At 35.7% G+C, this 27,439-nt stretch overlaps 3 protein-coding genes across 5 annotated transcripts; 1 reads left to right on the forward strand and 2 right to left on the reverse strand.

Moving 5' to 3' along the window:
- Window positions 1–8,249: 8,249 nt before the first annotated feature.
- On the forward strand, window positions 8,250–9,820 carry LOC145069891 (double-stranded RNA-binding protein 6-like). Its single transcript, XM_079016835.1, has 3 exons — window positions 8,250–8,812; window positions 8,931–9,150; window positions 9,244–9,820. The coding sequence occupies exons 1-3, from the start codon at window positions 8,567–8,569 to the stop codon at window positions 9,723–9,725; spliced, it is 948 nt and encodes a 315-aa protein (XP_078872961.1). The 5' UTR covers window positions 8,250–8,566; the 3' UTR covers window positions 9,726–9,820.
- LOC145069893 (FAD-binding protein) lies at window positions 9,336–11,654 on the reverse strand. Of its 3 annotated transcripts, none has more exons than XM_079016836.1 (9): window positions 11,465–11,654; window positions 11,088–11,168; window positions 10,919–10,986; window positions 10,691–10,831; window positions 10,559–10,600; window positions 10,354–10,472; window positions 10,163–10,264; window positions 9,903–10,052; window positions 9,336–9,675 (listed from the first exon to the last, which is right to left on the reverse strand). In XM_079016836.1, exons 2-8 carry the CDS (start codon window positions 11,165–11,167, stop codon window positions 9,924–9,926), a joined length of 681 nt encoding a protein of 226 aa, XP_078872962.1. In that variant the 5' UTR covers window position 11,168; window positions 11,465–11,654; the 3' UTR covers window positions 9,336–9,675; window positions 9,903–9,923. The 3 variants fall into 3 exon arrangements, with proteins under 3 accessions (XP_078872962.1, XP_078872963.1, XP_078872964.1); XM_079016837.1 differs by having other exon boundaries at window positions 11,088–11,176; XM_079016838.1 differs by lacking the exon at window positions 9,903–10,052.
- Window positions 11,655–13,713: 2,059 nt separating this feature from the next.
- Window positions 13,714–15,065, reverse strand: LOC145070979 (CASP-like protein 5A1). The gene is made up of 3 exons (XM_079017930.1): window positions 14,361–15,065; window positions 14,121–14,253; window positions 13,714–14,036 (listed from the first exon to the last, which is right to left on the reverse strand). Exons 1-3 carry the CDS (start codon window positions 14,597–14,599, stop codon window positions 13,845–13,847), a joined length of 564 nt encoding a protein of 187 aa, XP_078874056.1. The 5' UTR covers window positions 14,600–15,065; the 3' UTR covers window positions 13,714–13,844.
- Window positions 15,066–27,439: the final 12,374 nt, after the last annotated feature.

Consider the following 27,439-nt stretch of genomic DNA (forward strand, 5'->3'; position numbering starts at 1 on the left):
ACTTGGTGGTTTTGGGTGTTTTAAAGTGTTAAATGATTTCTAGAATAAGCCTAGCATTGGTGGTTTAATCCTTTAGGTAGTTTAGGGCCTTAGAATGCTCCTTTGAGGAGTTTACGGCCTAGATTCCATATCCCCTAGAGTTTACGGCCGTAAACTCCTATGGGGTGGGTGTTTTAATTCATTTAGGCCTCTTGCACACAAAGGATAACTTCTAGACTTTTGTTTAAGGCTAAAGGGGACCCTAGGCACACTTTGGTGCCTTCACTTGGAGTTTACGGCCCAAGAGCATTTATTGGCCGTAAACTCCCTTTTAGGGATGATTTTGATGTGATTTACTCCCCATTCAATCTATAAGTAATAAAGGGTTAAAGTCTAAAGCCTTAAGGGGGTGTTTAGGGCACTTTAAGCCCTTGAAAAAGGTGTTTACGGTCCAAGAAACTCTTGGGCCGTAAACTCCTAAAACTAGGTGTTCTTGATTGTGTTCTAGCCTTAAAAGATCATAAATAATGTCCTTAACTAGCTACCTAACAAGAAAATGGGACTAGATAGCACTTAGGCTTCGTTTTGGAGTTTACTCCCCAAGAACGTTCTTGGGCGGTAAACTCCCGGATCTCACATATATGACATACAATCTATGTTAATAAGCATAAAACAAACATTATAACACAACTAGAGAAGTAGACTCACGGTTTGGGATGAAAACCCGAAGATCCGTGAGAGAGAAATTGGCTTTTCTCTAGTTGGAAATGTGAATAATGAATAATTTAGTTCAGAAATCTATTTGTAGTCCTGAAATATTTTGGCAAAAATATTTTTATTCCGGAAATGGACTATAACATTATGAAGTTTTGAAATGCTCAAGTTTCACAAACCCATGAGCATCCACTCTCCTGATATCTCCTTAAACGTAAGCCCTAATGTACACAAACTTATTCGGAAAAGTCTGAAAATCACTGGAAACTGGACTAGCTTCTATTGAATAGATATGTTCGTACAAAATGGAAATTTCAGGTTGTCACACTACCCCACACTTAATTTATGCAATGTCCCCATTGCATATTATGCATGATAAAGAACAATAAAATAAAGAGAGAATTGGAACAAACTCCCCTGGGATAGTAGTGCGAAGTTGATCTTCTTCATGTAAAGCTCCAACTTCAGCTGACTTTGGCATGGGAACAACGCATCCATGCCTTGGGCGTCAAATCTCGTGTGGTTGACAACTCTAAATATGTGGGAAAAACATCTTGGAATCGCCTAGAAATGGTCTTCAAAAATATAGCCAATTGCCGCCTTGAATTGAATCAAATCGTCGACTCAAAGATAAAAGAATGAGCAACTCGTCGAGTTTTACTTGGAGACTCGCCGAGTTGAATCGTCATATGGGCAGAAATCGTGAATTTTCGCTGGAACTCGTCGAGTTTAAGGGTGCACTCGACGAGTTTTCGGCTCTGATCGTGCAAATTCTTCTTTCTGCTTCAGGTTTGTTTTTGAGGTCAAAGAGGGTATTAAGGTAATACACCTCCTTATATTCTTCAGTGACGAAACTCCTTTTTAACCGTTAAAACCATCGGACTTATAAAATCACTCAAATCTTCTAATTTTCTCGTCTACGACTCGACCCCTCACTTTATTTCCTCACGCTTTATTCATTCATTCTATCCTTCAACCTATATTCTGAAAAGATCAAAAACAAATACCAAGTAATAATAAAAAAATCAAAATAAAAAATTTTAAATAAAAAAAAAGATCATAACAACACACAAGTAATAGAAAAACGAAAACAAACATCAAAATTAAAATCCTAAATTACCCTAATAAACTAGAAGTTTAAAAAGAAAAAGAAAAGCAAACTCTAATGACGGGTTGCCTCCCGCAAGCGCTTCTTTTTGTGCGAGTCTTTAGCTGGACTCCCAACTTAATAAACTTCCAATAAACTCAATGCCAATCTATCCGTTGCATTAAATATTTTCTTTGGACCAATTTGTAAAATTTGGCTCTTTTCTTCTAAAATTGGTCAAACGAGCTTGAATACATAAAACCCAAGAATTTTGACAAGGGTTGGGACCGGTTGGATACTAATCAGAAATGGATCGCGCTTCAGAACTTTCTCCAAAGTTGGAATCATCACCCCATGCTTCGAAACACAAACTGAAAATACAGGGAGCCATGTGGTGGTAATGGTCAAACCACAGGTTGGTTCGTGCAATTCAGCTTGTTCTTGTTCTTCGTTTGACCTCTCTGTTAACAACCTTTCCAGCTCCTCCAAATCTTTTTCTGGATTAAATTCTTCATCTTGTAAATCTAGCTCTTGTGACTCAAATTGTTCTTGATCGTTAGACAAGATGTTATCTAACCATCTATCAAATTTCTTCAAATCTTCATCTGATCCACACTCCTCATCTTCTTGCTCAATTTCCTGTACTACTTCCTCAAGAAAAGCATCAAAAACATCGAGATTTGGAAAATACATAATAAACAAAAAATTAAATAAATAAATAAACTATATAAAAAAATAATCAAAAAATAAAATAAAAAATGATAACAATTAGCAAATAAAATTAACTATTTAGAACTGTTCCCCGGCAACGGCACCAAAAACTTGATGTGTGTGAAACGAACTAGTTTTAATCCTACTAACTTAGACACAAAATAAACACACGAAAGGCAGTGTACCTATCGATTAGTAATATAGTTCAAACAACTAGGGTATCGAACACAAGGAACTGTAAACAATTAAAATAAATGTTAATATTATCTAAATAACACAAGTAATAGAAATGGGGTTTCTCTAGTTTTGCAAGACTAGAAACTTACCAACTAATACTTAGACTACTTAACTAAAAACAAGATAAGCAAAGATTCAACTAAATTCAATAACGAAGGGAACTTCTGTTTAGTTCAACTCAATTGATCCTATGGTTGATATTATGGTAATAGTGCAATGGATTAATTCTTCTATTGGCTACCGATTCAAGTGATTAGATTCACGTTCGCTGCACTAATCCTTAGAGAACAAACTAACTCAAACAGTGGCCAATTGTCTAATTTAATTCAATTCACTAGGTTATTTATTCGGGTTAATTTAGACTTGTAATGGTTAACTAATTTGGTCCTCTAGTTAACCTCTTGTTGATGGTCATCACACAAGCTCACACATGATTTTACCTATTTTTCTATTAATTCTAGTTTCACAGTCGTTAATCCTAGTCATATAACAAAGTGGTCGCATAAATTATATGAGGTAGCAATTAAGAGATGTTCATACAACTTAATTAACTTCCTAATAACAGAAAAATAGTTTTCAATCACACATAAGGTTCTTTAACAAGCTAGAATCAACAAAATCACCAATATTAAATTAATCCTACCATAAAATCAAACCATAATAACAAAATAATCTATCCTAAACAGAAGTTATGAGTTTTTAGCTCATATCTACAGCAAATAACAAACTAAAAACATAATCTAATGATTGAAACATGGTTTATGCAAAAGATTAAGATAAAAGTAGTGTGTTATTGCCTTTGATCTTCTTCCAAATTGATATCTAAGTTGAAATCTCGAAAACCACAGCTTCTAAGAACCCTTCTGGCCTCCAAAAATCGTCCTAAACTTCCCCCATTCGTTAGGGTTCGAATGAGAAGCGTTTCTATATATATATATATATATATATATATATATATATATATATATATATATATATATATATATTCTGAAAACAGGGGCTACTCGGCGAGTCCAGTGACCTACTCGCCGAGTCCATCACTTAAAATCCCGTGTGCAGCAAGGCAAAGTCAAGAATCGCGAAACTTCTGACCAACTCATCGAGTTGATGGCCTACTCGTCGAGTCCGTTTGGAATCAGCATTTTCTCAAAACACTAAAGTCGTTCAAAATTATGTCTAGTTTTCAGAACATTTTGAATCTCATCAATCGGAGTTACGGTTCATGAGATATGGCCAAAACACTGACGAGGGATCAAGCTGTCCAGCAACATCCTTCTTTCTTCAAAATCCAAGATCCAAGCCTCCAATCGCTAGTTCCGCTTCCTTTTCCATCCGAGCATGTCTTTGTTGCTGAAAATGAAATATTTAAGCTAATTAAGCACCTTTGGTTCATTATTTGAGATAAAATTAACATAAAGTATTAAGATCATGCATGAATTTTATAACTAAATATGCCCATATCAGTGTACAAATCAAAAAATACATTACCCTTTTAAGTCATTATCCATTTTTTTAATTTAACAACCTTGTTAAGTGTAACACTTGTTTTCCAGAATGGATCAGATGAGGGCTTAGAAGGTTCAGTGGTAAGATTTTTAGGAAAAATCTAGTGCCACAACATGATGAATGGAGCACCACGACGTGGCATGTCTAATGTCGGAATGCATGTTTGGATGGTCAGCACGACGTGACAAGCGGAAGGCCACGATGTGGTAGATGATGCAGCCCAAGCCCACCATTTTTAGGGTTTTCTCCATATTTAAGCACCTAATCTCAAGGATTAGGGAATCCTCTTCAGCCTCCAACCCCTCATAAATGAAACCTAGCCTCCATGAAGATTAGAAAGCTTGTTCTCTTGATTTGAAGCTTATTCCTTGGATTTTGGTGAAGCTTGAGAAAAAGGAAGTTCACAACAGGGTCGGTCCTAAAAAATTAAATATTCTTGAAGGCCTAGGACGAATAAGAAAAAAAGGGCCCTTATCTTTATTATAATATTTTTTTAAATAAAAATATATAATGAAAAAAATGGGCCCTGTGCAGCTGCCCACTCCCCCCCCCCCCCCCCAACAAAGGCCCCTCATGTTCACAAGGAAGCAAAGAAGCAAGGAGCTGGTTTGGATCCATCATTCTCTTCAATTTTCTAAGTGACATGGGTATAAAGTTCTCACATTGACCTCTCTTCTTCTAGATTCAAGTTTAAGGTCATTTTTGGGTGGTTTTGGTTCTTTTCATGAATGTTCTTGTAGTTTGAGGAACTCCAGAGCTTGCTATGGCTCACTAATGGTCCATCGGTTCTGTTAAGTGAGAAAAAGGCCTTAGTTTGGATGATTCTTGGTCTCATGCATAAGTTTTGGCCCCATTAAGGAGTTAATCGACTTAGGGTTGTAGATCTAGCCTTAAAATGGATCCCTAATGGATAAAGTTGGAAACCTTATCCATTAAGTCACTGAAACGAAGTAGATCTGAAGTTTTAGGCTTAGATCTCTAGGGATTAAGCACTTAACGAAGAATATAGCAATCTGCCAGTTCCCATGACGTGGCAATGGGCTTGTTGCGACATGGTGGTTCTCTGCTTCGTGACCATCTTGTCCTGGTATTCCCATGACGTGGCCAAGAGGTCCCCACATCGTGGTGAGCATTAACTTGGTTGATCGTTGACTGTTGACTTTTGACCAGTTTGACTTTGGGTTAAACTTGAAGGACTTGGGTTATTGATTAGGGAATTATCTGTATTTTGGTGCCAGTCGGTTCGCGAAGGTGATCGGTGCAGGGAGTAAGGGCGTTGTTGTGTTTCCGGGTCTGCATTTCAAGTGAGTGTCCTCAATATACTATGTATTGTTGAGTATATCCTTATGTGTCGGGATATAGGATTAGTGATATGCTGGTTAGAGTACCAGTAAGTGGGTAATCGGCTGGTGGAGTGCCCTAGGGATTGTATGTAGTCATGTAGGATAGCCTGAGAACTATTGATTTAGGTTTTCTTGCATATTCCTTATTTGGTTACATATAACTATGTGTTCCTTGGAGATCTGTCGATAGTGGCGTAGTGTATATACGGATAAGGAATATACATTACAGGCCCACCTAAGCTTAGGTACTAAACCTCTAAATTATGCCATTTTAACTTAGTAAATATACTCTGTTCAATTTTCACTTGATAAATATACCATCCCCCAAAGCTTTTCTTTCCCCCATTATCGTTTAACCATCCCCATTTTCTTTCCTCCATTATCGTTTTTTACTTCACTCTTTACGCAAAAATGAATAATGAGAAGGAAATCTTTTGAAAAAAAATGTTTCATGAAATCACATAGTGTTTTAGGAAGGATACGATTTGTTAGGAAATTACGTAGTATTTTTGTCCAATAAAACCCTTAGCTACGACGTAGTTTCATGAGGTTTGGTACCTAAGCTTAGGTGAGGCTGTAATTTATATTCACTTTTCCCTACTGTATGTTGTCTGGTATGCGATAGTGAGCTGTTAGACATGTATACTAGTGTAGATAGTTGCTTGTGTTTATGTGCTTACTTGGTTGCTTGTCTGTTACATATGTTGACATATTGGGTGGTGGGTTGAGGCAGTCCTGCTCTATGTTGTAGGCCAAGATACTCGGGCAGGCCATCGATGTGTTGTGGGCCAGATGTGGATCAGTTGTATGCTAAGAGAGAGTGGTCTAGGTGTACTGCAGGCATTAAGAGGCGGTCCAGTCAGACTATATGATCTGGAGAGCGGTCCAGGCGTATTGTAGGCCTTGTGAGGCGGGCCAGACAGATTGAAGACTCATGTATGCATGCATTGCATGTATATGTGATGTGTGGTATTTTGAGGGAACTCACTAAGCTTTGGCTTACAGTTGTAGATTAAATGTTTTTTAGGTACCATTGGTGATCGTGGGAAGGCAAAGACGTAACTGTATAGAATCATCAACCATGGAGATTTCATATTATTTATATTACTATGATTTTCAAACAACTGTAATTTAGAACAAATGGGTTTTCATAACTTGAGTTTTATGTAAATTGTGATTTTACTTTATTTAAAAATGAAAATTTTGTTTGTGAAAATGAGACGTTACATTAAGAGAGACCATTTTTTCCCTAAAATAAAAAATGTCAATCAAAATTTATTTTAACAATTAATACTAACATTTTTTATTTTTCTTCTAAATTATATCTTTCGTTTCTTGAATTCTTAGTCTATAGTGGATGGACATTTTTTTGCAAACATCTGATACCATTAGAATAGAAATGTTTTGATATAACTTTTGCTATTTCATGATATACATGTTTATTTGTTTGAATATATTTGATTTTGTCCATTTAAAAAAAGAAAAATAACAACCTTATTAGACTGGAAGGAATGGCCCGGCAATCTCCTCGGCAAGTGCTCTTCGTCCATTGTTTTGTCCACTTGGACCTGTGGACCGGACCGGACAGGTGAACCAAATCAGACCAGACCATTTTTTTGGACCCCTGGACCGGTTCTTGGTTCTAGGATTTGAGCAAAACCAGTCCGCTTTTTTTACCGGTCTGGTCCGGCCGGTTCCGGGTAAAAACCGGTTTTGGACCGGTTTATTTTAAAAAAAAAATGTATTTTGTGAAATTCTTTAAACAAGCATCTCTGATTCATTTTAAGTCAAATCGACATGCGGTTTTCTCCAACGTGTAATCTAAAGTTTGTAGATGATTTTTGACTATAGTTTTGTTGTTTTGTTGTTATATTCTGTGAGTTACAATCTTTCAAAAATGAAATATCAAAGCTGAAATATTTCAGTTTTTCAGTAAGAAATTTAAACTTTTGTATTCTGTGAAATTCTTTAAACAAACAAATCTTATTTGTTTTAAGTCAAATTGATATGCGATTTTCTCTAAAATGTAATTTAGAGTTTGCAGATGAGTTTAGATTATAATTTTGTTGTTTTTTATCTTATTTGTTTTAAGTCAAATTGATATGCGATTTTCTCTAACATATAATTTAGAGTTTGTAAATGAGTTTAGACTATAATTTTGTCGTTTTTGATGTTATATTCATTGAATTACAATCCTTCAAACAAATGATATAAATTATAAACAATCAAAGTTTAACCGGTCCAAATGACACAAGAAACAGAAACATATTCATTTTTACGAGTTGTACCGTATCAAATTTAAAAAATATTCATTTTAACGAGTTGTAACGTATGAAGTCCAACAACATATTCGTTTTAACGAGTTGTATTAAACCGAAAATCGCGTTTTAACAAGTTGTATCGTATGCATGTAAAGTTGTATCGATCCAAACAGGTCCAAGAATCGGAAAACCCGGACCTGGACCCAGACATCGACCTAGACCCGATAAGTCTCGTCCGGTCCAGTTCATGGTCCACAATATTTCCCAAAACCGGTCTGGTCTAAAAGTCGGAGATAGAGGGTAAAGCTATTTTTTTTTAATTTTACCAATTTGATCACCCTTAAAATAAAATGGTAAGCCATGTTGTCTGCGATGGAAAGGATGTCAAAATACATGCCATGCCATGTACCGCATCTCATTTACCGAATCTCTCAGTCTCTCAGATACCGACAAACCTCTCTTTTTCTTTCTCTCTCTCACACTCTCGCTTTGTTGTTTTCGTACTTCTGCAAAATCTCTCTGCTTTATCTGTCTATATCGATACGTTGATACACGTATATATGCACACACATACAAGTTTTGTCTGTAAAAGCCAAACCCTAGATAACGATCTTTGAATGTTCGGATCGAAATCGACGATCAGCATTACTACTAGACGGTTTGATTGAAGTTAACAGAAGAGAGATTTGGGCCTTTTTTCTTCTTCGAGATCGATTTCAGAGAAAGAAATGTATAAGAACCAGCTTCAAGAGCTGGCTCAGAGGAGCTGCTTTAACTTGCCATCGTATACGTGTATAAGAGAAGGTCCAGATCACGCGCCGCGTTTCAAGGCCACTGTCAACTTCAACGGCGATACATATGAGTGCCGGAACTACTGCACGACGCTGAGACAGGCGGAGCATTCCGCCGCTGAGGTGGCTCTCAATTCCCTTGCTACCCATGGCCCCTCTAATTCTTTAGCTGCTAAAATACTGGTGAGTTGATTTTCCATTTTCCATTTTCCGTTTTTCCAATTCCACCGTTTGTTCTTCATACTTCACTTATAAATCACATATGATTATACATTTATGCTCCAATTTCCATGGCATACAGGATGAAACAGGGGTGTACAAGAACCTTTTGCAAGAGGTGTCTCAAAGGGTAGGATCGTCATTACCAACATACACAACCACTAGATCGGGACTTGGGCATTTCCCTGTGTTCACCTGCACTGTAGATTTGGCTGGTTGCATATTTACAGGTGAAGCAGCTAAGAACAAGAAGCAAGCTGAAAAAAACGCAGCCATGTCTGCTTGGTTATCTCTAAAACTCTGTAAGTCTACATGATCTTTGTAGTTTGTATTAATGTGACTGTTTTAATTTTTGATAATTGATAATTGATATCATCATCTTCTCTGTTGTTTAGTGGCCCAACAATCAGAAACTTTTTCATTACAAAAGGGTAACATTGAGATTGAGGAGCAAGAACATGTCACAGTAGCTCGTGCTTTACAGAAGTTTAGGTTAAAGGCAAAAATGACTAATATACCCTTTCCAATTAAGTTTCCAACACCAAAACCAAAACTAGCTACTACACAATCACCTCAATCATCTACAACAACTTCAAAAATCCTTCCTTTAATACACCCTAAAACTACCAAAACCCGGGCCCACAAGTTCCCTGCAGCTGAAGCACCACCATATGTTCCTGTGGGCCGCTTCATGGCTCATTGTAGGATCGCGCCACCTGTCACTATACGTAACGCGATTCCTGTTTTCTCTGCTCTGCCGCCACGAATGGGTGTAGCACCACCGCCACCACCACCTAATCCGCTTTTTCCGGTGACTATCCGGCGAACTGTCATTGAAGATGTTGTGAAGCCATTAAAGGAAGAGGAGAGAAGTTGAAGGATGTGCAAATTTGAAACAAGTTTGTATGTTTTGTGAAAGAGTAATTAGGTGTTTAGGTAGCATTTGCAACTGAAATTAGAGATGTTTTTTAACTTTTATTTTGATTAATTAATTAACTTTATCCAAAAACAATCTTAGAATTAAAAGCTAAAACGTTCATGATTTTCTGATTACATTGAAATGATTCAAAAGGAGTTATGGAATTAGTCTCCAAGCTTTTTGCATAATTTCATCATTCACAAAAGGGCGTAATGACCACATCAAACAATATGTCTCTAGTTCTCCTGATGATGTCTTTAGATTAAGTGTAGAAACAATTTTTTCCTGTAAACAAAACAACATTCTAATGTTTGTTACAATCATAATGTACTTTAATTTATTTGTTCATTAAATATCGAAAGAAAAAATGTAGCAATAAACAAGTCAATAATTACCTGCATAAGGTAATCCTTTTTCACCATGCTATATACCAAAGCTACCATGGTTGCATAATCAATAACCTTAGATTTCTCAGGGGCAAATGACACTTTTTGCTCCTGAAAATTAATAAATTCCTATAAATTTGTATATAGGGCAATTCTTTATAAAGATTAATCCACTTCAAAAAAAAATGGCATGAACTAACCTCATTGAATATATCATCCAAATCAGGAGTAAGATCTTGTGGTAAGGTTTCATTTGCAGATTCTATTGCTAGATTTAAATCCTCAACAAGGGATTCAAGTTCTTTGATAATGTTATTTTCTGTGGAAAAAATTAATTCCATTTATAATTTATAAAGACTAGAAAGAACAAAAATAGCAGTGGTTTTTTAGGTATGAATGTTATACCTTTATTTGCAATATCCAACAATTGGATATGGCTTTTATGCACTTCTGTATGCATATCGCAAACAACAAAAAGTCATTGAAACATAATTCAGTAAATTTCAAAATCATTATAATATTTAAAAAATGACTTACACTTGTTGAGATTTTCAGCTCTATCAGAAGCGTGTGTATATCCAGCTTTAATGTAAGATTGCATTCTATCAGTGTTGTTAGCTTTAATGACGTTTTCAAAGAGTTGTGATGTGTTGCCAATGGAGGATCTTCGAATGAAATCTGCATAAAATTTTGTAATTTTAGAACAGAGAAACTTGATTTTTTTTTACTATCTTTAATAAAAAACATGAAATTGAAGAAATTCACCAAGAGCTTGACGAAAGGTATCCAGAAATCTATTCCCTGCAACTACTTGCTCCTCATATTTGGCAACCCTACCATGAAGTGATGAAACAAACGTGTTAAATTACATAAAATTTCAAAAAGAATTTACGCATGAATATTCTTTTGTTATGAACGAAATCCCTATGCTAACCTTTCCATGAAATGTGAAAAAATCTGGACAACTTTCTCTGTTATTTCAGAGTTCAATCTGGTATCTTCTGTTGTTTCCATTCTGCAAAACTAATGGTCGAGTGTGAGATTGAGAACACCAAAGAATAGGGCCCTAAAGCTTAGAAAACTCCAATTAGGGCCCTAAAGCTCTGGTCATTAGAACACATCCAAATTGGACAATATATTGATCAAAATATCATAAAATCAGTGATTTGTTCAACAGGAAACAAGCAAATAGCAAACATAAATACATACTTGCCTACAGATTTGTTCAACAGAAACAGCAAACAATCAAACATACACACTTGGATTCACTCAGAAGTGTAAAAAAGCCTTAAACCATTTCAGAAGAATTACCGATAGGTCGAGAACTCAGAAGATTGACAGCCTCCGGCCCTCCACCCTCCAATGTCGATTCAGCCGACAGGCTCCAAGCTTCCAAGGCTTCAAGACGCTAGGCGATGTCTATATTGATTATTCGATTAGGTCGAGAAGACGAGAACTCGATTGACGAGTGTCGAGTAGGAGAAGAATAGCTGCGCAGGTTTTATTTTCTGTGTTATAAAAATAAATACACATAGGATAAATATAAATAATGTTTAAAATATAATAAATATTAAATAATATATACCATATGTGAGTTTGGTGGTTTTGTTGGCTGATTTTTGTAATTTATTTTTATTTTATTTTATTATTTTATTAGTTGTGAAACTTATATATTATATGAATTAATTTAAAAAAATTAAATATAAGGATCAAAATATTTGAAAACTTTGAATTTATAAGAAAATAAGAAAATTAATGAATTATTATAATATAAATATTTTTTTATCTTTTAAATTTAAACAAATAATTTAAATTAAAAAAAAACTAATAAACTTTAATTTTAAGAATTTTGAAATTAAGATGCAAGTTTATTAATGACATTAATATTCATTTGTTACTATATTTATTATAATTATTACATTAAACTATTATTTATAATTTAATAAAATAGAAAACTCATAAAATGACATGTGGAAAAAAATCAAAATATTAACAAAATGACATTTGACAAATTGAATGATAATGAAACAAGTGTCAAAAAAATAAAAATAAAATAAAATAAAATTAAAAAAAAAAAAAAAAACTTTCATCTATTAGACAAGACTGTTTATTGCATATTTAATTATTTTAGTTTGATTGTATTATATTTTTATAATATAATCTGGACCAGTAAGAGAATATTATCCTAATAGTTCTTTTATTGCAAGCTTACAAGATGGAGAATATTAGTATCATATTAATTTTTAAAGCGATCTTATAGTAACATTACATTTATTTTCTTTGTTTGATCCAAATAATCTTGATTAGACAAAATATTATCTTACTATATGTTTGGTGTAATCTTATACCCAGGTTATCAAGACTCGATCTAGATAATTATAACTAGATAAAGAATACTATTTTACTATAATCTTAGTATCTTCTTTATGTATTTTTACTATAAATTTATTGCATTTTCTCAATGTGATCAAATAATATAGATAAGATAGAGAGTATTGTTTTCTTGTAATCTAACTTAATAAATAAAAATTAATTTTGCCAAATGTCATGCTCTCATTAAATTTGACATGTGTCATTTTCTAAGAGTTTTTGAAATATTTCTTTTCCACTTGTCATTTTCTTAAATTTTTATTTTTTTTAAATTTAAAATCCACATTTTAATGAGATTTATATATGTAAAGTAGATCATTCTATTAAATTTCATAATAAATGCTCTACAACCTTTATTATTTACTTTATTTATTATATTCTTTGTATTTATGTAAAGTTATTACTTTAAAAAATATGTAATGCTTATAATTTTATATTAATTTTTTTTTATAAACTCGTGTAATACACGGGTCTCACAGCTAGTATCAATCTATTTGAGAAATGCTATTATATTCTCTCTTTTATCTTAGATAATACGGACAGAAATATATTATCCTCATATTCTTTATTTTTTTTTTTTTAGCAAAACTTGCATTTTCTAAAATCCACTGAAAACTCATTTTATTTTCAAAAAATGCCACTTAAAAATCTTTTTTTTTTATATTAAGCCCAAAATATAAATACTTTTCTAGAGACTCTTCGATTTCACTTTATTTTCTATTTAAAAATATAAAATAATGATTTTATTTCCATAATAAAAATAATTTAGAAAATATTTCCCTTATAAGAGAAACACAAGTTTTATAACTTTACTATTGACCTTTTTTTTTCTAAACAACAAATATATTAAACTACTCCTAAATTATTTCACCTATATAAAGAACAAGACTTAAACCCTAACCAAATTATTTTTTTAACATTAGATCCTGCTGAGCTAGAAGTCTTTTAATTGACAAAATTGTTATTAACATAATCTATTTTTAACCAAAAAAAAAACATAATTCAAAAATCATTAGCCTTATTTTCTATTTTGTTAACTCCAAAAAAATTAAACCAAACTATTTTCTTTTTTATTTCTTGCAAACTCGTGAATACAAATACTAGTATATCATACTCTCTTTTTTCCTCTCCAAAATGCATGTACATAATCCAATCCCACGTTTGCTTACTTTTCACCCATCATATTCATACACCAAAAAGAAAATATAATAAACTCCAATTAATCAAAAACTCATCGTCAAATTCTATATATACAAGTATTTCCACCAAAAAAAATTATACTAAACTCCTTATGATGCATAGTGCCACATTTTGGATGCTATTATCTCGATGCCAGAGACCAAAAATTCAAGAAAAATGAAGGGAAAACCAAAAACCAGCTAACAAAAGCCATTGCAGTTGAAGTTTCAAACCTTGTGCAATGATTTTCTGCACAATTATTGAAGTCGCTACTGATAAGAACAGTTATTCCTGCAGATGCACAAGCTGCTGCAAATGTAAGCGTAGATGTAATCTGCATTTTCAAACAAAACAAAACCAAAATCAAGATTTTTGAGCTAAAGTTCCACATTATATATACTAATTAAACTATCTTTACCCCATCTCCGATAGTGAAGAAACCAAGAACTCTTGAATTTCTTAAACAACGCTTCACTAAAAGAGCATAAACATCAACAATGGCAAGCGAAAGACTCCACAGGCATTGCAAGCTTAGAGCTGCAACAAGGTACCTGGATGGAAAAAAGAACCCGATTCATCATGAAATCGGCATAATACACACTACAATGATATGAAAAGTAGAGGTTAAGAATAGGGTTTTGATCTTTATAACAGTTACCGGAAAGCGGTGACGGAAGGGAAGTCACTGGTGGCGGCCATGACAGCAACTGAAACGGCGGCGAAAGCGAATTGAAATAGACGCAAGGCGAGGCCGACGGATGTTCCGGGCATCCCTTGAACGTCCTTCATTATCACAGTATCTTCATGTGGATCCCCATTATTAACAGCGGCTTCTTCTCTCAATTGAGGAACCTCAACATCAAACGGATGCACCAACGGTCGGCTTCTACTGCTCATGATTCTACCAGTCCTTTCCACTTCAGGAATTCATCATCATCGATCCATTAAACCCAGACGAATTAGAAACCCACAAAAAATTAACAATCGAATACTCAAAATCGGTTCAAAGTTTCAGCTGTATGTATGAATTGTGGAAGTCCACTTCGAATACCCACAACAAATTGACGATAGATGACTTGAATAAGAAATTTTGATCTCAGATATAGTAGATAGGGTTTTTAAGCTGCTGATTAAGAAAGAGTATATGTATTTATGGGGGGGTTATGGAGAGAGAAGGGGTATTGGTATAATGGTATGTATGGTATGGAATTTTGGAGGAGGTGAATTGGGAAAGTAGCGGGGGTGTAGTAGTTGGCGACCGTTAAGTTGTCGCCGGCAATTACTACAAAATTGGTCGTGAGAATTGGCCAACGGCGTCGTGCATACGAACCGGAGTATTTTTCTGTAGCTCTAAGTTTGTCCTCGTATGTACATATCGTATAAATATATAATTTTTTTTAATGTATTGTGAATTTGTGATTGCTAAGTATTCCTTCCGTTTTATTATTTCAGATAAAAAAATGTTAAAATAAAATATATTATTATATGAGTAATCTTAAATATTACTAAAAGAGAAACCTTATGACATCATCTTAAATAATCTGAACCATTGATTGTATTTCAATCTTATTTTTTCCACCCTTAGATCAAATTGCTGACATCATCTTTCCCTTATGGAATATATTTAATTCCAATAAATGTTTTCCAATCATCAATCAATAACTTACATTCGTTGAAATAGAATGTATTTAATTCCAATGAAAGTTTTCCATATTTTACATCTTCAATTTTCAGTTATGAAGATTTTAATATGGTCAATTTTAAAAACATATTACTAATAGATCATTTCAATCAATGCCTATCAACCATTAATATAAATCTGTTTATATTAGTAAACCATTAATATAAATCTGTTTATATTAGTAAACCATTAATATAAAATCTTTTTTTATTAGGAAATCATTAATACCGAAAAATTATATTCAAATTATCACATACATATACGATTCATCATTGAATCCGCGACTCACATTTATTTTCAAACATTCTCCTACAACATCGTTAATATTGCTTATGACTTTCATCATCATTCTCTGCTATAAACATTCACTCTTGTGCGCTAGAAGATCAGTACCTTCTTTCGCTTTTTATATTTTTTTCGATTATTTTTTTTCCTATATCAAATGTATGTATTCATATATTTCGATTTTCTTTATCACAAATTATATGAAATTAGTTAACTACTTTTCTGAAACTTTTCAAATAAACATGAAAAGATATTAGGTACTTTTAACAAAACTAAAACTAACTATCTTGGGAAGTGACATTAATTACGAAAATATTACTTTTATATATTAGAGATGATTATGATTTTTTTTTCATTTTTATGTCATAAGAATCCGGTTAATTTTGGCATGATTTTAAAATATCATTGAAATTATTATGTTTTTGTATATCATATCAACCTACTTTTTTATCTTTGTATAGTAACAATAAAATTTATTAATTTACACAACATATATAGATATTTCAAATTTTGTAATATTATTATACCTTACAAAATACAACTCCCTCCAAAATAAATTTTCGCCAGTAATTTCATCCATAATTTCAACAAATTTAAATTTGTATTTTCTTTATATAATTTTTTTTAATGATCCTGATTTTTTTTTCTCCAAAAGTATATCAAACATTTACGTCTTAGATAATGCTGCCCTATTATAATTATTATTTTCCAAAAGTATATCCGTTTAATGAGGAATTTGATATAATAAAGGAAGTGAATGTTAATTAAAATGAGATATATATTCCATAATTATTACATGAGTTTATTAAAAAAATTAATATCAAGGTGTAAACATTAAACATTTTTAAAGTGAAATTTCAGAATACATACAAACGATGATGTTGTACAATGAAATATAAAATTGAATATACTGAAAAAAAAAACACTATTAAAGCAGTCAATCTTGAAAATAACATAGTTATGAAAAATTATAAAGTAAGATAAAAATTATAAGATATTAGGAGATTTGTAAAAAGTACATTTAGTAAAAGCGTTACGGTTATTAGAAAAAATAAGACCGTTAAGATTAGTGAAAATACAATATATAAACTAAATTATCACAATAGTAATGAAATGTCATTATTTGATATTTCATATAATTGACAGATATATCAAATTACATTGATGATATACTAAAATTATTCAAAGTTGCGTCAAAACTAATGCAAAGTTATTGCGAACACTAAATAAATAAGAACAAACATAAAAGCTAGCATTTATATTTATAATCAATTTAAAATAAACCAATCATGATTTAGAAAAGAATCTCCATTGATGATATATTAAAATTAAATCTATATAACATTTAACATTTTATAAATTATATTACATAACTTTGTTTGAATAAATGAAATAATTGTCAATATTTAATGCAATAGAAAAAACGGTATATTGGTTGTCAATATATGTTTAAATTAGGTAACATTATTATGCAAGGAACGTCTAATTAAAATGCTTATAAATATATAAATATCATAACTATATGAAACGAGAAAAGTCGTTCAACTAATAAAATAAAAAAATGATGTCTACAAAGAGATCTTTCAATGATTATATATATTTATCGTTTTTAATGTATTTTCTACACATTTCAATAATACCAATAACCATATATTTTTTTATACTCATTATACAATATCTATAAACGATTATATGTTTTTTTATGCGTTTCCCGCGTTTAACGCGGACTATAATCTAGTATAATATATATAAAACAAAACTCTCTTTAAAAATAGATATTTTGTCTTGATCATTTATATTTTGTTCAAAATTTTTTGAAATAATACTTTTTATTATTCATAATTTAAAAATTAAATGAGTGGATACGGAAGATCAAAATGGGTCACAAGGTTGATTTCATTGGAATTCAAGAAACACATGTTGCTGATCCTGGAAATATTTATATAAAGGGATGCTGGGGAAGTCCGAATTTTGAGTTTGAACTTGTTGAATCTCAAGGTAGATCTGGTGGGCTTCTTAGCATATGGGACCCATTGATCTTTACAAAGCATAATGTTATCAAGAGTAAGAATTTTCTTGCGATCTCGGGACATTGGAAGGGATTCTCAGATACCATTTCAATGGTTAATGTTTATGGACCTCAATCCATCTCAGATAAACGGGAACTGTGGGCGGAAATATTGTCACTAAAGGATATTATAAAGTGAAGTTGGGCAATTTTTGGCGATTTTAATGTCGTGCGTAAACCGGAAGAAAGACTACGTTCCTCTTTCTGCAAATATTCCTCCTCCGATTTTAATAAATTCATCTGTGAATTTGGTCTAAAGGAATTCGCCATGGGGGGTTGTAAATTCACCTATCTAAGAGATGATGGCTCCAAATTAAGCAAAATTGATCGTTTTCTTGTATGTAATCAATTCATTCAGATGCAACCTCATTCAACAGTCACTGCCCTTGCTAAAGAACACTCCGATCACTCACCTCTTATTTTAATACACTCGAAGGCCAATTTTGGAACCCTACCTTTTTCGATTCTACAATTCTTGGTTGTTATTGTCCGGTTTTAACGAGGTATTCAATAACTCTTGGAGCACTTTTAGGGGTTTTGGTACTCCAGATATCTTGCTCAAGGCGAAAATCAAATGGGTGAAGAACGCCACTCGCAATTGGAAGAAAGATCATGTTATGAAATTGGGTGGGCAGGTGGCTCAAACAAAAAAGATGATAACTGATTTGGAAAAAGTGATGGAAGAAAGAACTCTAACTGAGGAGGAAAGAGGATCTTGGAAGGAATGTAAAGTTAAACTTATTGAGCTAGAACGTTTGGAAAAACTAGATTTACAACAAAAGGAAGAGGTAAAATGGATAACTGAGGGTGATGAAAATTCGTTATTCTTTCATGGTTCTCTCAAAAATAGAATCAGGAAGGACAAAATCCATGGTCTCATAATCAATGGCTCCTGGTCCACATGTCCAGCAAATATTAAGCAAGAAATATACAACTTTTACTCATCAAAGTTCCGTGAAGACTGGTGTGAGAGACCTCTACTGATCAATTCAAGATTCAGAAAAATTTCATCCGCCCAAAGTGCCTACCTGGAGTCCCCCGTCTCTTTAGATGAGATCAAAAATGCTATTTGGCAATGTGGTGGTGATAAGGCGTCTGGTCCTGATAGCATTACTTTCAAAATTATCAAAGCAAAATGGGAAATCATGAAAAGCGACATTTTTAATTTTGTGAGATATTTTCAAACATATGGATAAATCAGTAATGGTTGCAATTCTTCTTTCATCACTCTAGCTCCCAAGGTCTCTGATCCATTAGCACTTGGTGACTACCGCCCTATTTGTTTACTTGGAAGTATGTACAAGGTATAGGCCAAGATCCTTGCCATTCGCTTAAAATCAGTAATTAGTTTAGTAATTGATGAAGTTCAGTCTGCTTACATTGAAGGAAGTCATATTCTAGACGGACCGTTAATGTTAAATGAGATTCATTCCTGGGCAAAAAAGAACAAAGTAAAAGCGTTCCTTTTCAAAGTTGATTTCGAGAAGGCCTTTGACTCTATCAATTGGAGATATCTCGATTCAATTCTAGATCAAACTGGTTTTGGTGTTACTTGGAGAAATTGGATCCATGAATGTCTCAAATCCTCAAAAGCTTCAATACTAGTTAATGGGGTGCCCACTGATGAAATTTCCATATCAAAGGGGGTACGTCAAGGTGATCCCCTATCCCCCTTTTTGTTTCTACTTGCAATGGAAGGTTTAAACGTTGCCATTAAAACCGCCTGCGATAAATCCTTAATCCATGGTATCAAACTTCCTCACAATGGGCCTTCTATCTCGCGTCTATTCTATGTCGATGATGCTATCTTTGCAGGCCTCTGGGAGCCAGCAAGCATAAGGAATTTAGCCCAGATTCACAAATGTTTTCATATCTCCTCTGGACTCAAAGTGAACTTTTCTAAGTCCAGGCTATTTGGTATTGGTACCAATCCCAATGAATTATCCCATATGGCAAGGGTTTTAAGATGCAAGACGGGTACCTTTCCGTTCATATACTTGGGTGTACCTGTAGGAGCTAATATGTCTCTTAAAAAAATTGGGATCCAATTGTCAATAAATTTCAGTCTAGGCTCTCAACATGGAAAGCAAAATCATTATCCTTCGGAGGTAGACTCACATTGATCAAATCAGTCCTAAACAACCTTCCCACTTACTACATGTCATTATTCAGGGCCCCCAATGGTGTTCTTGAGATTCTCGAAAAGATCAGGCGCAGCTTTCTATGGGGTGGTAGTGAGGATAAGAAAAAGATACACTGGGTGGAATGGACAAAGGTCATAGCTCTGATAAAAGCAGGTGGTCTAGGTGTTGGCACTCTCAAAGCTCAAAACATAGCCCTAATTACTAAATGGTGGTGGAAGCTTATAAATAGCAGGGACAAGCTTTGGAATAAAGTAATTACAAGCATTCATAACTTAAATCGTAAGCCTGCCAATTACATAGCCAGGAAAACTTTAACAGGTGCTTGGAACAATGTGGCCAAATCAATCAAATGCATGTTTGAACTAAACATTCATCAGAATCAAATATTCTCTTTTGTTCCTGGTACGGGTACTCCCATCATGTTCTGGAAAGATGTTTGGTGTGGAGAAGTTTCATTTCAATCAAGGTTCCCTTCCTTGTATTCCCTTGAAAAAAGCAAGCTATGTTGGGTGAATGATCGCATATCTTCCACAGGATTCAATTGGAATTGGAAACGGGACCCACAAGATGCGACATCCCTAAATGAACTAATTTGACTATATTGTAGCTTCGAACACTTGAGCAGCAAGCCAAATTCTAACTTTGGCTTCCATTTCAACTTGACATCTGATGGTGATTACTCTATTAGGAGGCTTCGTAGCTTAATAGATTCCAAAACAATGAACAACAATGGAAAACCAGTCTCTTGGAATAAGGTTATTCCACTAAAGGTTAGATGTTGGGTTTGGAGGGCCTCATTGGGGAGAATTTCGGTGGCTGAGACATTACAGGAAAGGGGTATTCCAGTCACTAATTCACTATGCCCTATATGTGAAAAGGTAACTGAATCCGTGGATCACCTGTTGGTCAAATGTGAATTCACGAGTAATGTGAGGGATTGGATTTTCAAATGGATAGGTTTCAGTCACAGACAATTTGATAAGGTTATTGACTTTCTGGATTATGCGGCTTCATGGGGGAACTGTCCCCGGAAAAGGCAAATAATCAATACCATTTTTTACTGCTTACTTTGGAGTGTCTGGTTAGCGAGGAATGACAAACACTTCAAGAAAGCGAGGTACTCGTCTACAAGAATTGCTGATAATAAAATTGCTACATCATATTTATGGTGTAAGAACAGGGGCAAGGAAATTTGTGGAAATTGGGTTGACTGGAGCTGCTCACCCATTTCCATTTCGTAGTTATGTCTTTTTCTGTAACGTCCCAAAAATACGAGCCAAAAATTTCATTTTTAAAACATATACTTAGTAAAACATTAGAAATAAAACGTTCACCGATCATAACATTTCATAAAAGATATCACATGTCTGGAAAACATTTTCATAAAACATAATAAATGTCATAGTACAAATCCCCAGGAAGATCTCATAGTGCGGAATATGAGGCATGTGTATGATGGGCCGCTACCGCGCCAGCTCCTTCCCCTTCGAAAAAGAGGTACCTGAAACCAAAATTGAAAACTGTAAGCATAAAGCTTAGTGAGTTCCCCCCATAATACCTCATACCATACAAACATACAATGAACAGCTAGGAGATACGGGCCTCGCCTACACTCATGAAGATACGGGCCTCGCCCACACTCTGCTAGCTGGGAGATACAGGCCTCGCCCACACTCCGCTAGCTGGGAGATACGGGCCTCGCCCACACTCCACTATCTGGGAGATACGGGCCTCGCCCACACTCCACTCTCAGAGAGATACGGGCCTCGCCCACACTCAGCTGCTAACCCATAATGTACAAGTATCACACAGACAACGAGTATAGACAATTCTATCATACTGGCATATATCATAATCAACTCAACCAAGAGATACGGGCTCGGCCCACACTCTAATACTAACATCTCGTCTATACGGGCCGGCCTTGGTGCCTTAGACCCGTTACTACTGGAAGGAAACTCACCTCGAAGAGTAGCTACCGAAGGTCTGACCGCTAGACGTTTGGCTGCTGCACCGGTAATCCTCCGGCTACAAACCCATAAACATAGATTAGTCACTCATAAATACCCTTAGGTCAATCGACTGACCCATCCCTGGTCCAAGGTCAAGTCTTGGTCAAAGTCAACTTCCAGTTGACTGGACTTGCCGAGTCGTGGCACAGACTCATCGAGTCCTTCTCCTACTAACCCGATCATACTCACCAAGTCCCTCTTTCCACTCACTGAGTCACCCTTGACTCACTACTCGGGACTATGGAACCGACTCGTGGTCCGACTCTCCGAGTCCGAGAGCAACTCGCCGAGTTCCACGAGCAGGTCCCCCACTCGCTTCCAATCCTCACCAGAACATCCGCAAGAGGATTTGGGGTTTTGGGACTACGTTACCCTGTTCACCCCTCGTGCAGATACTGTGACATCCCCAAAACTCTCGGCCGGAAAAGACAGATTTTCATTTATGCTTTTAAAATAATTTCAGAGTAAATCCTTTTGATTTGAAAGAGTTGCGGAATTTGTTCCCAAAAACAAAACGTGATAAAACAATGTTTAACAAAGCATTTCATAAAAGAAATGTATTTTCATTATATAATCAAAACTCGGGGTGTCATGTTCCGATACAGACCAATAAGCATAAACGATAACATTACAAGTCATTCAACAAATATAAACATATACAGACTTGTAAACAAAACAACTTGATGGTTCATCCATCCTATGCCCTTGCGCCACTTCCTGTAATACAAATAAAACTGAGTGGGTCAGGCTTGGGAGCCTGGTGAGCATATAGGGTTTTCAACCCACAATAAATAATTATATTTAATTTCCACCAACCAACAATAACCCAATTACCCATTCCCATTATTCTCACTTTATGTCCCTAAGACAACTAACATAAGGGACCTAGTCTAAGAATATTTCATCGGGGCGACAACACATGCTTCGGGGGTTCCTCAGCAATATAAGTCAAATAAGGCAACCATGAGGGAGATGGAGTACAGCGAATGAACACCCAAGTTCATTAACACTTACAGGTGGCGAACCTGCTAATGTTTCCACAGGACTGTCTAGAAAAGTCTGTGGTCGTCATCTAAACTCCACTAGATGACTAAATCAAACAACAACGAGGCCTCTCATCTGTTTATTACACACCAACTAATCTACCCATGTTCTACCCAACATATTAGTAGATAAAAATATACATTTTATACATAGTTTAAAAACCTGTATAGCATGCTTTAATCAATACATATTTCACATAACAGATGAGGCACACACACACATAACACGTATTTCATAGAGAATAAATCATATCTATGAGATAGAAGAAAGTGAATATACATTCACACATATAACACAAAATATACACATAACACGTATTTCGTAGAAAATACTTTATAATTATGCGTTAGAAGAAAGTAACTACACACTCACTTGATCAGAAGATGATCGGACAACACTACGGCTTGCAGAAGTAGTAATCCTCAGCAGATCTGGAAGATCTCTACAAAAATCGAACTTCTCGCGGACAGAGCTTCGGCTCGGGAATCGCACTTCTCGGGATCTTCGGGGCTTCGAAACTTGCTTCGGGACTCGGGAATATTACCGGGGCTTCGGGGTACTTCTGGCATGCAAATCGATGTAAAACGGGAGAGAGAAGAGAGAAAAAGAGCAATAGAGTCGGCAACCCTCGCATCCTATTTATAGGAGGCTGGAGCCTCGGAGTACGCGGGGCGTACCTCAGATCAGATCGGTGACTACTCTTCGGATAATGCTGGCTTTTATAATTAAATTTAAATATTAATTATTTAATAAACTTTGGAAATTCATATCTACTTCATACGAACTCTGTTTTCGACGTTCTTTATATCCACGCGAAGGTGAGACTACGCTCTACAACTTTCGTTTAGACTCCGTCGGCTAATTTTAACTTTATTTTTATTAATTATTTTTAGTAGGCCGGGATAGAAAAACTTCGTTATAAATTCATAACTTCTTCGTTTGACGTCCGTTCTCGCCTAACTTTTCATCGCTTCGATACCAACAACGAGATCTTTGATTCTCATTTAGATTGATTCGACTAAAAACTGCTCGATCTCAAATCGAGTATTTCGGGCTGCATACCGCTAAGTCGAAACTTCAATAAATCATAATTTCCTCATACGAAGTCAGATTTGGGCGTTCTATATATATATTCGGAAACCTCGTTTCAACTACTACAACATTATCCAAAGATATCAAGTTTAGTTGACACTTAAATTTTGTCGCTTATTTTTATTCTAAATTAATCAAACCACATAATTAAGCAATTAAGCACAAAACACATAATACTCAAATAATACACTCTTATTATTTCAAAACGGGTTACAAAGGTTAACCTAGACTATTACATTGCTAAAAATGGCAAGCCCGGAAACATAGGCGTTACAGATACGAAGGGTTGGACCTTCAACACTTAAATCCCTTCTTACTTAGTGAAAGTTCATATGACTCGCCGAGTTTGAAGAACAACTCGGCGAGTTCTAGGCAATCTTCATAGGACTCGCCGAGTCTAAGACCATCTTCATAGAACTCGCCGAGTCCCTACGACCCACTCCCCATACAGACCAAAACTGAGACATGCAACGCTTCTAACCCATAGATCTAAGCTCCTAGGGCATGCTTATCACGTAAAGTTGCAAACTTTACGTGCATGCATGGCCTTATGAGCTCAAGAAGGCAAATCCAAGCTTCTCAAGGGGTCATACACTCAATAGGGACCTCAATAACCCCAACCACAGAGACTTTATACTTCTAGGATGTCCATAAGGTCCCAATCTGAAGTCCTTTCAGAACTTAAAGCATAAATACATGGAATTTAAAGTTTTAGGGCTTGAAACCACTAATTTGGGACAAAAAGGAGATCTAATGAACTAATGATCAAGGTAAGAACTTTTCTACCTGAATGGAAGCTTCTTATAGTGTAGATCCCGGATCTACCTCCCCTCCTTGCACACTTCAACCTCTTCTTCCTTTCTCTAAGCTCCAATCCTTCTCCACAAGGCCAAAATCACTCTTAAGAACAATATGGGGGCTAGGGTTTCTCTCTACAGCTCTCTGGAAGTGTTAGGGACTGAAGAGGCCAAGTTAGAGCGTTTAAATAGGGTGCAAACGCCCGGATTAGGGTTTTTGTCCAAACAAGGTCTACTCGCCGAGTCCGGGGACCGAATCGCCGAGTATAAAGTTCAAACCCCGCACCTTATCTTGCTCCTACTCGGCGAGTTGGTCCTTCAACTCGCCGAGTCCAAGGCAAAAAAGCATAAAGTTAAAATATTAGCCACAAGAAATACGTACCAGGAACCAGGTGCTACAAATCTCTCCCACTTATTTCAGACTTCGTCCTCGAAGTCTGCTGCTCGATCCTGAAACAGCTCAGGGTAATGCTCCATCATCTCCTCCAATGGCTCCCAAGTCCACTCTGATCCCTTTCGGTGCTGCCATTGCACCTTTACGAGTTCCACCCTCTTGTTCCTTAGATCCTTCGACTTCCTGTCGAGGATCGCCACAGGCCACTCGATGTAATTCAGGCTGTCATCGACCTGAATATCTTCCAAAGGCACCACTGTCGAGTCATCTACCAAACACTTCCGCAATTAAGAGATGTGGAAAGTGTTGTGGATCTGGCTGAGTTCGGCTAGCAGATCCAACCTATACGCCACCTTGCCCACCCGGGCTACAACCCTGAATGGCCCGATGAACCTTGGGCCCAACATGCCTCGCTTCCTGAATCGGATGACGCCTTTCCACGGCGACACCTTCAGGAGAACCATATCCCCGACTTGGAACTCCAAGTCTGAACGGCGCTTGTCGGCATAACTTTTCTGCCGACTCTGGGCAGTCTGGAGCCTACTCCGGACATGCTGGATCTTCTCTGTCGTCTGGAGCACCACTTCGGTGCTTCCCATGACTCTCTGGCCAACCTTTCCCCAACATATCGGGGTCCTGCACCTCCTTCCATACAACATCTCGAAGGGAGGACGATCGATGCTTGCATGATAGCTATTATTATATGAGAACTCCGCCAACGGGAGGTAGGTATCCCAACTACCTCCGAAATCCATAACACATGCCCGTAACATATCCTCCAACGTTTGGATGGTCCGCTCGCTCTGATCATCCATCTGCGAGTGGAAATTTGTGCTGAAATACAGACGAGTACCCAAATCGTCATGGAATTTCTTCCAAAACCTGGAAGTAAATCGCACATCTCTGTCTGAAATCACTGATACAGGCACCCCGTGCCGTGCCACTACCTCCCTGATATAAATGTCGGCCAACTTCTCGGCCGAGATGCTCTCCTGAATTGGGATAAAATGGGCGCTCTTGGTCAACCGTTCCACGATGACTGTCACACCCCAAAACCACAAACGGCGGAAACTTTTAGGGGTGGAGGACGTCATGTACAGTATCACAACATTGTAATATAATAAACAAGCAACAACATCATCCATTGCATTATAAGTAAAGTTTTAATACATGTGTGTTCTTTCATTGTAGTAAGATACCAAAATATACAATCAAAATAAAAGACGAGACTTGACTGCTCCGTCTTCTCAAAACCTGTCCTCCGTACCTGTCTAGTGGCGACCTAAGAACACAAGTTATTTTGAAAGAGAGTATCAGCTTTAAAGCTGGTGAGTTCATAAGTATATAAGTGTCATTGCTTTATTTGTGGAAAATCTGTTATGAAAGCCATGTAAACCTTTAAATGAAAATGTTGTGTTAAGTATGAAATCCCTAGAAAAACCCTTATTTTCTATAAGTATGAATTGTAGTCTTCTACCAAGACTCGAATGTTTTGTATAAATGAAGTGTAGTCTTCTACCAAGACCCGGATGTTTTGTATGAATGAAGTGTAGTCTTCTACCAAGACCCGAATGTTTTGTTATGACTATGTAAAATGATAGTTTTTCCTTTATGTTGACTAGTACCAAGTACTTGGTCTAACTCCTCGTTTATGTGAAAGCTATCACAAAATAAAGTAAACAGGAAAAATATAATCATGTAAGTGTTAGCCGGAGGTACTGGTGCTAACAAGACAAATGTAAATGTTGACCCGAGGTACTGGGGTTAACATCTTACATATAACCTAATGGACATCCGAAGATTGTCCAATTTTTTCCTCTGTAGCAGCAGCAGGTGGAAGGAATGGTTAGTCCCTGTAAAGGTACTCCTAGTATAAGTAATAACCGTAGGCATCCGTAGATGTTCATTACCCACCATTGCTAACGGATGAGTTCCGGAATGGTTAGTCCCGTACATATATCCCGAGGTACTGTGGGATAGAGGCCCATCTAGGTATCCCGAGGTACTATGGGATAGGGTCCTGTCTTAGATATTCCGAGGTACTGTGGAATAGGCAGGAAGATTTACACAGAAGGTACTAATAAATCATCCTCGCAATTCAAGGTACAAGTAATCCTGTTAATGTACACCGATAAGTGTGTCTATGTAAAGGTACTTATGTAATGTGTTCATATAAACGTGTTCATGTATCATGTAAGTATATGTAAAGGTACTCATGTA

The sequence above is a fragment of the Lactuca serriola genome, chromosome 8 (assembly GCF_051521515.1).
Source record: "Lactuca serriola cultivar US96UC23 chromosome 8, Lser_US96UC23_V15, whole genome shotgun sequence".
NCBI lineage: Eukaryota > Viridiplantae > Streptophyta > Magnoliopsida > Asterales > Asteraceae > Lactuca > Lactuca serriola.

What these genes read in the sequence shown, in the direction of transcription:
- LOC145069891 (XM_079016835.1), top strand. Translation starts at nt 8,567, where the DNA reads ATGTATAAGAACCAGCTTCAAGAGCTGGCTCAGAGGAGCTGCTTTAAC. An exon ending in CTTTAGCTGCTAAAATACTG is followed by an intron (nt 8,813 to 8,930) that starts GTGAGTTGATTT and finishes CATGGCATACAG; the next exon opens with GATGAAACAGGGGTGTACAA. An exon ending in TTGGTTATCTCTAAAACTCT is followed by an intron (nt 9,151 to 9,243) that starts GTAAGTCTACAT and finishes TCTGTTGTTTAG; the next exon opens with TGGCCCAACAATCAGAAACT.
- LOC145069893 (XM_079016836.1), bottom strand. Translation starts at nt 11,167, where the DNA reads ATGGAAACAACAGAAGATACCAGATTGAACTCTGAAATAACAGAGAAA. An exon ending in TACCTTTCGTCAAGCTCTTG is followed by an intron (nt 10,832 to 10,918) that starts GTGAATTTCTTC and finishes AATTTTATGCAG; the next exon opens with ATTTCATTCGAAGATCCTCC. An exon ending in AGCTGAAAATCTCAACAAGT is followed by an intron (nt 10,601 to 10,690) that starts GTAAGTCATTTT and finishes TGCATACAGAAG; the next exon opens with TGCATAAAAGCCATATCCAA.
- LOC145070979 (XM_079017930.1), bottom strand. Translation starts at nt 14,599, where the DNA reads ATGAGCAGTAGAAGCCGACCGTTGGTGCATCCGTTTGATGTTGAGGTT. An exon ending in CCTTCCGTCACCGCTTTCCG is followed by an intron (nt 14,254 to 14,360) that starts GTAACTGTTATA and finishes TTTTCCATCCAG; the next exon opens with GTACCTTGTTGCAGCTCTAA. An exon ending in TCTTCACTATCGGAGATGGG is followed by an intron (nt 14,037 to 14,120) that starts GTAAAGATAGTT and finishes TTGAAAATGCAG; the next exon opens with ATTACATCTACGCTTACATT.